The following is an 11,573-nucleotide window of genomic DNA, read 5'->3' on the forward strand; positions in this document are numbered from 1 at the left end:
CTCCTGACCTCAAGCGATCAGCCCACCTCGGCCTCCCAAAGTGCTGAGATTACAGGTGTGAGCCACCGCGCCCGGTCTTTTTTTCTTCTTCTTCTTTTAAAAGGACCAGATTATGTCATTTCCTTGCCAAAAGGTATTTAAAGGGCTGACAGCCTGGGTTGGAGCTGCTTGTGGGAGGGTTTGAGGGTGATGGCCCTGGGTGGGGGCTGCTTGTGGTAGGGTTTGAGGGAGATGGCCCTGGGTGGGAGCTGCTTGTGGTAGGGTTTGAGGGTGATGACTCTGGGTTGGAGTTGCTTGTGGTAAGGTTTGAGGGTGATGACCCTGACTGGGATTGAAGTGGCATTTCTTGCTTTTCCTGCTATGACTGCCAAAGCCTCATCGTCTCATCCTCATGAGAGGAAACAGAGAGCCTTGGAAGCCAACATTTCTGTCACAGAAAAAGTATATAGGGCCATGCAAGCCAACTGTAGCTGACTGTGCAGTCCTCCAGTACCTGCAGGCATTGTCATTGCCTCAACTTTCCAGTATGACCAGGACAACAAAATTTACTATAAATCTTAGGTAAGGTGTCCTTAGTTAGACCCAGGGATGCATACAGAGTCCTTTGCAGCCAGTCATTCACATAGAGAAGCAAGGCAACCAGGTGATCCTGCCAGAAAGTCTGGCGAATATGGTACCATCTCTTTCTCAGAATTGTATTATCCCTATGTGTTGCAAAACAGTCTTCTGTATATTTTGATTATAAGTTTCAAGCTTATTTGGCAGCACATAACAGGAATTTCTGTTGAAATTGGGCTGCTGACAACTTTTATGAATGCAAACAAAAGCATTGTCAGTCACGCTCTTCTAAAAGAAAGACTCTCAGAGATTTAGTGTGTTTGGTTATTGGTGTTATTAGCATGATCTTCTGTTCTTCTGTATCATACCTTTTATTTTCAGTTGCGTCATTATACCTTTATTTTTTAAAAGCCTTCTTTGGACTTTTTGATGTACTTTGAATTGTTGGAATAACTGATTTCATTCTGAAATTTCTTTACATGAGTTTAAAATGCTTTATTTTATTGGTGACTTCTTTGATCATGCCTTTTAAATCTAAGGATTACTGTTATGTGCTTTTAGAAGATTTATGTTAGTATTACCAGATTTTTGTTCACATACCAGTTTGGTTTCATTACCTTATTGGCTATCTGGAGTCTAGTAATGTAACTGGATGGAATCTTGGGATATTAATCCTGGCTTTACTCTACATCATTTAAAACTTTTGGCCTTTTTAATGGACATCTGATAACTTTCGGGTGGGTTTTATGAATACTTTTTACATGATCAAGTTATGGAGTTGCTTCCAGCAAGAGACCTTTTCAGATGTGGATGATATTTGTCCAATATATCAAGCTGAATTTCAAAGCCTATTCTTAACTGTCAGTGTGTATTTTGTCAAGAATATGCTATCTTATGGTCTAACAGAGGGAAAACATGGATGATTAATCTAAATCGTATATCACCCATTTCACTTAGGTTATAGTGACATCAGAATATGTGTGTATATATATATTATATATATATGCATCAGAATGGATTTTTCAGTTCTAGAAGTTAAGAAAAATGTTTCCACCAAATATTTTAGAATATTATAATGATGTTTAAGTATGTTGTACAATTTTTAAAAGATTAAATGAGTGAGAGGACCCTATGTTAAAAAATTTATGTTCAACCTAATGTGTGTGTCAGCAACATTTATTCTATCTTGACAGATGATTGCATTGTTAAACTGTACATGTGTACTCTTGTGTTACCAAAACAACTAGGTAATTGGAACTAGGGATTTTAGAGGAAATTAGGTATTTTTTCCTGCAAGTGTTTTCAGAATAAAGGATAGTTTTCATAATATTTAAGATACTTGTTATCTGAAAGTAGAATTTTCTTTAGCATTGGTATAATTCCCATCCTCACAAATTCTTAAGATTTTTGTAAACTTTGTAATTTAAATGAAAATTTTAAGTGCTATGTTTTATGTGTAACAAATTTCTAAGCCAAGATTAATTTATTGAGATGACATTTTAATATTATTCTCTGTAGTATGGTTAGTACCTTTTTAAGACATCTTTAGAGGTTTTCATTGCACTTTGGATAAAATCTAAAATTCTTATTTTCTACAAATACTTCGTAATTTTTCTTGTGCCTATCACTCCAGCCCTGTTTGATGCAATTTTCTCCCCTGTTCATCCACATAGGCCTTCTTAGATTTTGTCAAGGGCTCTAGGCGTCTACCTCAGAGCCTTTACATTGCTGTGTCCTAGCCTGGAATACTCCCCTTCTTTCTCTACCTTTCCTGGCTATCTCCAGTTTACCTCTCAGTCTCAGGTTAAATATCAATTCTTCTGATAGCCTTCCCTGGTTCCCCATCAATCTAAATTAAGTCACTTCTGCTACTGTTTCTTATTATGCTTTCACATTCCCAGTTTATAGTTACATTTATGTGTGTGTGAGTATATATTTAATATTGGTCCTTCACACTGTAAGCTCTGAGGAGAAAGGGGAAATGACTGTTTTATCATTTTATATATAGAACCTTTTATAATGCATAGCACAGTGTACACATTCAATAAATATTTGTTGAATGAATGAATAAATGAGTGAATATAAGATTCTGTGTAATCTAGCAAAAACCCATTTTCAAAGTCTATGCTATTTTGATCCCTTGTAAGCTGTAGAGTTTGCAATCTGTAGGCCATAGATATTTCTATTTGTGGTCTTTTGGAAAGGCATAAAAAGCAGTGATGATTATTAATATATGTAATGTATGGTAAACAATGTTGATTTATATATTTTGCTTTATTTTACCAGAATGTCTTTGCAAGGGATATGTGTTATTGTTTCTGTTTATACCATGAGAAAAATAGATCAGGATGAGGCGTACTTAGAGAAATGATTAATACTGCCCAGGAATACAAAAAGAGTCAAAATCTTATAATATGTCACTTTTATATGTTTATCATAGTAGTTTGTTTTGTTTTGTTTTGTTTTGTTTTAGATGATGCAAAATTGAGGGGCCTTGCACCCCCCAGTAAGCTTTCTATGAATCAGAATCTTGAAGGTCATAGTGGTGAGTCATGCAATTTCTTTTAAGTCATGTTTGAGTGGTATTTAGACGTTTAGGAAGTTTCTACTTAATGCAGAAATGTCAACATTTTAAATAATGGTAATATTTAAAGTACAGATGCTCTTTGAGTTATGATGGGGACATGTTCCAGTAAACCCATTGTAAGTGGAAAATGCATTTAATACACCTAACCTACTGAACGTCATAGCTCTGCCTAGCTTACCTTAAATGTGCCCAGAAAACACTAGCCTACAGTTGGGCACAATCATCTGACATAAAGCCTATTTTATAATAAAATGTTGAATATCTTATGTAATTTATTGATTTCTGTATTGAAAGTGAAAAACAGAGTAGTTGTATGGGCAATCGAAGTATGTTTTCTACTGAATGCGCATTGCATTCCCACCACTGAAAAGTCATTTAAGTAGTACCATTGTAAGTTGGGAGCTGTTTGTAATCATTTCTGTTGAGACATTAGTAATACAATGTAGAGTCATTCAACTTTTATGTGATTAAACAACATTTTAAATAAATCTAGAAGAACGTAGCTGTTATTTTATATATTGAAAATACTCCTGTCTGTGGATGTTATATATATAATCCTTTTTAGAATCTGTCCTATGATTCCAGATTAAAGGAGACTGAAGAGACTGGGCGTAGTGGCTCACACCCATAGTTCAAGCACTTTGGGAGGCCAAAGTGGGAGGATTGCATGAGGCTAGGGTTTTGGAACCACCCTGGGCAACATAATGAGACCCTGTTTCTACAAAAAATAAAAAAAAACTAACCAGGCGTGGCGCTGTGCACCTGTAGTCCCAGGTACTCAGGAGGCTGAGGTGGGAGGATCCCTTGAGGTCAGGAGTTTGAGGCTGCAATGAGCCACGATTGTGCTACTGCATTCCAGCCTTGGTGACAGGGCAAGATCTTGTCTCAAGAAAAAAAAAAGACTAAAGATTGAGACGTATAACATACAAATGCATTGTATAATCCTAGATTGGATCTTGGAATGAGAAAAACAAGTGTCTATAAAGGACATTATTTAGACAATTGATAAAATTTATATATGGACTGTGAGTTAGATAATAGTATATCAGTGTTAAACTTCCTAATTTGTCATATGGTTATGGAAGAGAATGTCTTTATTTTTAGGACATGTACACTAAAGTATTTAGGGATTAAAAAATTAAAAGTCATCAATTATTCACGTACCCTGGAGGTTTAAGATATGCTCAAGAGTGTTTTATCAATAGAATGGAAAACAGGGGAGAGGGGTTGGCAGAAGAGAGATTATGGGACATATCTACCAAAAATGATAAACATTTCCTAAACAAGTACTTAGTATTGTGTCCTTTGGACACCATTATTTTTGGAAGTCAGGCCAATTGGGTAAACCATGCTTGTATTTGTTTCTGTCATCAGGTATATGGTAGTTCTTGTAGCTCGCCATGATAGGTGTCTTCACTGGGATGAAATAGGGATAGATATGAAAAACAGTATTATGCATTGTTATAGAAAATTAGTGATATCAATAACTGCATCCTTTGAATAGGTTTTAAGGAATATTAAAGACTAGTTAGCTGTGCAGGAACCATATTGATTTTAACATGATTTTGGTGTTTATATAAAAATATAAATTTGAAATCAATTGTAACCTTTAAGTTTCTAAATAGTTTTATAATGTTCTAGGTTCTGTTCAAGTTGTAACATGGAATGAGCAGTATCAGAAGTTGACTACCAGTGATGAAAACGGGCTTATCATTCTGTGGATGTTATATAAAGGTATACATTACTAGGAGAGCTTATTTAATTTTTCACAAGTTGGCATCTAGCTTACAGTATTTGGATGGATAAATAACATCTCCAAAATAGACCTCTTTTACTAACAACAGGAGTTCATCCTGACTGCACAGTGGTAATATTTCTGGATTTATTGCTGCCTACTTTTCACTTTTTTTTTTTTTTTTTTTTCACTTTAACCCTGTTTTTAAGAAAGTGAATTAGGTGATCGTTGGCTATCTCCAAAATGAAGTTAGACTCTTAGCAGAAGAATAGCTTCTACTTGAGATAGCTCTTTTTCCACCCCCCCAGATTTCCAATAAGAATTACTTCCTAGGTAGTTCCAGTTTATAATTACATTTATGTGTATGTAAGTGTGTATTTAATATTGGTCCCTGAGTAGACTGTAAGCTCTGAGAGGAAAGGGAAAATGACTGTTTGTTCATCGTTTTATATGTAGAACCTTTTATAATACATAGCACAGTGTACACGTTCAATCAATGTTTGTTGAATGAATGAATAAATGAGTGGCTAGAGTTATCTCAGTAGATGAAAACACATTTAGTAAGAAGTCAAAGAGAATAATTCATTTCCTGCATGGGCCAGTTAGTTTCCTTTTCTTTTATGGATACAGATTTTATCTCAACTCTGACTACTGGTTCACGGTTTGTGCCTCTTGTCTACAAGAGAAAGGGAGGGTGAAAGAAGGATTAACTTAGATATACCACTTTTACGAGAAAAACAGCTCATCATACGTGTTCTCCTGAGGCCTGTAGCCATCATCTTCAAAAGGGAAGGGTGCCTTGGTTCATGTGTGCTGTTTTGAAAAGTTTATGTGTGCTGTTTTGAAAAGTTCCTGTGTGCTGTTTTAAATGGCAGGGCATACCATTTAAAAAGTCTTCACTAAAGATATGCTATAATACTTTAATTTTTTAAGAAAGTGTGTGTATGTGTGTGTAGGGGATAGAATGTGAAAGTTCAGTGGATTGGAGTAAACTTTGTCTGTTTCCAAGGTAGGTCTTCAGGTCTTCTCTGGGTCTCAGTCTGGATTCTGTTAGCCTGCTCTGACCAGTTATTCCAAATTGCATGATTATTTTCTTGGCTGCAGGCCAGAGTTTCCTATGTTGGTACGTCAAAAAGCCTTTAAGAAAAACAAAAACCGAATAACCTATTTTTTTTGCTTGTAATTTGGTTGTGCTAAAAGACAAGTTACATCTCATTCCTACCCTGCATACAACTAGAATATTTTTGTCATTCAGCATTAGAGATGTGGTATCATTAATGTAATATAAACTGATTAGAATTTTTTCAAGCAGGCTTACTTCGGGTTTTACCTAATATGCTGTGTATTTTTTGGCTTTATTCTCTTTGTGATGGTAACTAATATGCTGTATTTAATAGGCTCATAATTATTCATTGGAGAGTTTATGTGTACATATAAAGTTATTGTTACTTGGAGTTTTTTTCTTGGTTATGATCTGAACCATATTGTTCAAGTGGGAAAAGTTAGGCTTTCAGAAAAAGCAGTAGTTTTGGCTCTGAAAAAGCAAATTAAGTTTATTTTTTAATTGACAGAAAGAAAGAGACAGGGAAAGAAAGAAAGAGGAAACAAAGGATGGGCATTTATTATGTTTTCTGTGATAATCTTTGAAGCAGTTATCAGTTAAGCCCAAGTTAATTTTTCATTGTGTTTTTGTTGGATTTGGAAGCTTTATAGTTTAATGTCTCAGGTTGTAGAAAACTTTGCAGTTATTTATCCCATGGTGTACTTTATAGATTGCTTTCAATTCTTAAGTACTGTTTAATAGATGTGAAAGTTTTGACTTGTAATTTTTTAAATTTGTGAAAACAGGCTCTTGGTTTGAGGAGATGATCAACAATCGAAATAAATCAGTTGTTCGCAGTATGAGCTGGAATGCTGATGGACAGAAGATCTGCATTGTATATGAAGATGGGGCTGTGATTGTTGGTTCAGTGGATGGTAATGCATTGATTGGACATAGAACTAAGATCAATATCTGGCTGACAGTTTTCTTCTTTAGAGATTTAAGTTAGTTATCATATGTTAGCATTCTGATTGAAAAATAGACATAAAAAGAAAATATTTGATATACAATTTGATGACGTTCAAGAACTGTTCTTTGGTTTTAACCATCTGTTTTTATGTATATTCAAGGAAAAAAGTCTGTTTTTTTATTTTCTACTGTGGCATTGAAAAAAGTGAATTAACTTTTCAGCATTATTTTAAACATGCCTGCCTCATTATGTAATTTCTCTTTATATTGGTTAGTCTGTACATATACGTAGACCCTAGTTTCAAAAACTCTGTGGTCATTTTTATTAAAACTGAACATGTCATTGTTGGTTGTAGTTTATAGCCTTAAAAACCCACATTTTGGCCGGGCGCGGTGGCTCAAGCCTGTAATCCCAGCACTTTGGGAGGCCGAGACGGGCGGATCACGAGGTCAGGAGATCGAGACCATCCTGGCTAACACGGTGAAACCCCGTCTCTACTAAAAATACAAAAACTAGCCGGGCGAGATGGCGGGCGCCTGTAGTCCCAGCTACTGGGGAGGCTGAGGCAGGAGAATGGCGTAAACCCGGGAGGCGGAGCTTGCAGTGAGCTGAGATCCGGCCACTGCACTCCAGCCTGGGCCACAGAGTGAGACTCCGCCTCAAAAAAAAAAAAAAAAAAAAAAAAAAAACCCACATTTTTCAAATTCTAGTAATAGATAAAACTGGGTCTTCTGAAAGTCTGCACCTTTGTTTTAATTTGAAACTCTGTAGATAAATAATATATTTTAAAATCATTTTTATTTTCTCTCTCATGCGCGTGCGCGCTTTCTCTCTCTCCCTCTGTGAGTGTGTGTATGTGTAACTTCATGTATTCAACAAATGTTTCTGAGAGCCTATAAAGCAACAGCTATCATTTTAGGAACTAAGGGTACAGCAATGACCAGACCTAGATCAGGAGAGATGGATAAGTAACCAAGAAATTACAGTACCCTGTGATAAGCGCCAAGATGGGGAAAATACAGGAGCATGTAGAAGTGGCCACCTAATGCAGACTTGGAGGGATCAGAAAAGGCTTCCTGGAGGAAGTGATGCTGATGCTGAGGCATTAGCCACAAGGTAGATTGGTATGTAGAATGTCTCAGCCCTAAGAAATAGCATTTGAGGAGGTCCAGAGGAGTTGCACTTAGCTATGTTTGGGCCACTGAAAAAAGTTGATTATCAGTAGGGTATAATACTAAAGGTGAAGAGTAGTATGCAGTGAATCTAGAGAGAGAAACAGAGGCCGGATCATGCAGATCATAATTTATATTAAGGTGTTTGGACTTAAGTCCAACAGCACTTGGGAGGCCAATGAAAAGTTTTAAGAATGGGAGCAATGTGATAAGATTGTTCCTTAGAAAAAGCTCTGTGCTACATATGAAGAATAGAGAATGGAAAGAAAGATAATGGGCAGCTGTATCAGGAAACTACTCTGGCAATTCAGGTGAGAGATTATGGTGGATGGTAGCCATCCAGGTAATGACAAGGGAATGGAAGTAAGTAGATTTTAGACATACTCAGGAGGCAGAATAGTTAAGATTGGGGATGAGAGGATGGAAGTCCCCAGGGCAGTATCCAGAGTTTCAGCTTGGGCAGCTGGATGGATGGCAATGCCTTTCATGTGGAGAAAGAATGATTTTAAGGGAAAATTTCTCTTGGATTTTGTCATGCCATGGGCCATTCAAATAAATCTATCCAGATCGTAGTTAGACATACATATCTGCAGCTCAAAAACATCTGTGCTGAACATAAAATTTTGGGAACCACCAGCATATGCATGGTAATTTAAACCATTGAAGTAGTTGAACAAAACTTAAGGGCATTTGTAGAGTTAAGAATCAGCAACATTTAGGCTGGGGATAGTGGCTTATGCCTACAGTCCCAGCACTTTGGGAGGCCAAGGCAGGAGGATTGCTTGAGCTCAGGAGTTTGAGACCAGCTTGGACAACATAGCAAGACCTTGTCTCTGCTGAAAATAAAAAAGCAAATTATCTGGGTGTGGTGGCACGCTCCTGTAGTCCCAATCACTTGGGAGGCCAAAGTGGGAGGATTGCTTGAGCCTGAGATGCTGAGGCTGCAGTGAGCCATGATCCTACCACTACACTCTAGCCTGGGCAACAGAGTGAGTCCCTGTCCTGGGGGGGAGGGGAATCAGCAACATTTCAGGAATGGGCAGAAGAAGGATGTTGAAAAGTAGGAGTCTTGGAGATAAAGGAGTACATGGGCTAATGGCAGCAAAGAGAGTTCAAGAAGGAGGGAGTGGTAAAAAAGAAATATGTCAATTGGCTTTAGCAACAAGCCATCAGTAACGTCCATGAAGGCAGTTTCTTTCTTTTTCTTAAACAACAGAAATTTATTTTCTCGGAGTTCTAGACTCTGGAAGTCCAAGATCAAGGTGTCAACAGGTTTGGTTTCTTCTTTTTTTATTTATTATTTTTATAGATTTAGGGGGTACAAGTGCAGGTTTGTTATATGGATATATTGAATATTGGTGAGGTCTGGACTATTAGTATATAACCATCACCCAAATAGTGTATGTTGTAGGCAGTTTCAATGGAGTTGCGGGGCAGAAACCAGATTGGGAGGGGTTAAGGGTTGAGTGGGAGTTGAAGTGGAGACTATAGGTGTGAGGAACTCTTTCATGAAGTTTGATTGGGAAAGGAATGGTAGAAATAGGTAGTAGTTACAGGGGGAACTTGGGGTTAATAAGAGTGTTTATTTTATTTTATTTTATTTAAGCTGGTGGTTTCAAAGAGAAATAGATCTGCATGTGTTTAAATCCACATAAGAAAGGCCCTGGAGTGAAGAGTTTAATGAGAAAGAGAAAATGAGAGTAGTCAATAAAGGGAGATCTTTGCAAAGGTAGGAAGGGATTAGATCAGAGAATACATAGAGGAATTAGCCTTAGACAGGGGACTGACTGGGGAAATACCTCTTCTTTTGTATTAGTGGGTAAAGCAGAAAGTGTAAGTGTGGATTCAGTTATGTTCTGAATTGTTGAAGATGGGAATGAGGAATTTGTTTTTTGGGTGCTTTTATTTTCTTTCCAAAGTAGAAGATGGGCTCAACTGCTAATTGGGAGTGAGATCCAGCATCAGAGTTTAGAAGAAAGGGGAGAAAGTTTGAAACAGCTACTATTTCAAATGTCTTTGCAGGTATTTGGCACATATAGGTGCTCAGTAAATATTGGCCAAATAAATGGAATGAATGCATGAATGCTGTGAAGAATTTGCAAGATCTTTAGGAAAACAAACATTTCGAAAGCAGTTGTTGGAGGATCATGGCCTTAAACAACTTTTAATAATGTTTTGTTTTAGGCAATCGTATTTGGGGAAAAGACCTGAAGGGTAAACAGCTATCCCATGTAACATGGTCTGCGGACAGTAAAGTCTTACTTTTTGGAATGGCAAATGGGGAAATACACATTTATGATAATCAAGGAAATTTTATAGTAAGTATGTGTATCATCAGTCTTGTTTATATAATTTTATATGATCGTACATATCATTCATCTTTGTATATACATTTATTTGTTATGATGGTTGTGTAAAGTCTTCAAGTCAGAATTTTTTTCTTTTTCCCAATCATCTAAATTTTTTTTTAATTAAATAAAATTTTGGTTTTCTCAAAGCAAATTAGTGCCACAAGTTAGAGTGTAACTTTTAGTTCCATTTTTTTTGGTAGGTAGAAAGGACAAGATGTCAGTGCATTTAAGCAGAGGGATAATGAGTAGGGCGATGTGCAGTTTAAGTTTTTTAAGTGTCTTCTGTTATCTGAAGCCAAAGTTTACATGTAGATACCAAAGGGTATTTTTGTAGCAAGCTACCAATGGTTGTTTGTAAAAAGAATGACAGACTTAAATGGTAAGTGAGAAAAATCAATCCCTGGAAAGAAGGTAAAATAGAATAGGATCAGTCAGCATAATCTGGAGAAAAATTCTGGCTTTGCAACGTTTAGCTATAATCTATGATTACTGATGGGGCAGTTTTGTTTTTTAGCAAGGTTTAGGACACTAAGTAAATCCACTCACTGGTGGAAGTAAAATAATGAACTTTTATATGACATTTTGCTGTTTTCAAAGTACTTTCATATACTTGTTATTTGAGTCTCATAAAAACTCAGTGTTTTTTAATCCTCATTTTTTACATGTGGGGAAAATGGACATTTAGGTGATTTGTCCATGGCCTATATACCAGTAAAGTGATTAAGCTTTAATTTGCCACCTGATTTTTAGATTGTATTTTCAGCATTCTTTCTACAGTACTCTATTGAGATTGTATCTATACTGTTCTGTTTTAAAATGTAAAATATTAAATCTAGACAATTTTATTTAGATGAAAATGAAACTGAGTTGTTTGGTGAATGTCACTGGAGCTATCAGCATTGCTGGGATTCACTGGTACCATGGCACAGAAGGCTATGTGGAGCCTGATTGCCCTTGCCTTGCTGTTTGCTTCGACAATGGAAGATGCCAAATAATGAGACATGAGAATGACCAAAGTAAGGAATTTTTCTGTTTAAAAATTTTTTAAAATTTATTATTATTTTTTCTTTTTGAGATAGAGTCTCACTCCGTCACCCAGGCTGGAGTGCAGTGGCACGATCTTGGCTCACTGCAACTTCTGCCTCCCGGGATCAAACG

At 36.6% G+C, this 11,573-nt stretch overlaps 1 protein-coding gene across 11 annotated transcripts in view; it reads left to right on the forward strand.

Moving 5' to 3' along the window:
• Positions 1-11,573, forward strand: part of LOC117099702 (WD repeat-containing protein 35) — a 124,627-nt gene that overhangs the window by 50,333 nt on the left and 62,721 nt on the right. For 4 of the 11 annotated variants that reach the window (XM_033239171.1, XM_033239172.1, XM_033239167.1 and 1 more), the window contains exons 3-7: positions 3,032-3,103; positions 4,787-4,879; positions 6,729-6,857; positions 10,249-10,382; positions 11,266-11,431. The exons of 2 other annotated variants lie outside the window; for them this stretch is intronic. In XM_033239171.1, coding sequence (XP_033095062.1) covers positions 3,032-3,103; positions 4,787-4,879; positions 6,729-6,857; positions 10,249-10,382; positions 11,266-11,431 — 594 coding nt within the window. The remainder of the gene's footprint in view (positions 1-3,031; positions 3,104-4,786; positions 4,880-6,728; positions 6,858-10,248; positions 10,383-11,265; positions 11,432-11,573) is intronic. 5 more of the 11 variants (XM_033239169.1, XM_033239177.1, XM_033239168.1 and 2 more) reach the window with 3 other exon arrangements.

Source organism: Trachypithecus francoisi, unplaced genomic scaffold (genome assembly GCF_009764315.1).
Source record: "Trachypithecus francoisi isolate TF-2019V2 unplaced genomic scaffold, Tfra_2.0 Lachesis_group17, whole genome shotgun sequence".
In the NCBI taxonomy this organism is placed as follows: Eukaryota; Metazoa; Chordata; class Mammalia; order Primates; family Cercopithecidae; genus Trachypithecus; species Trachypithecus francoisi.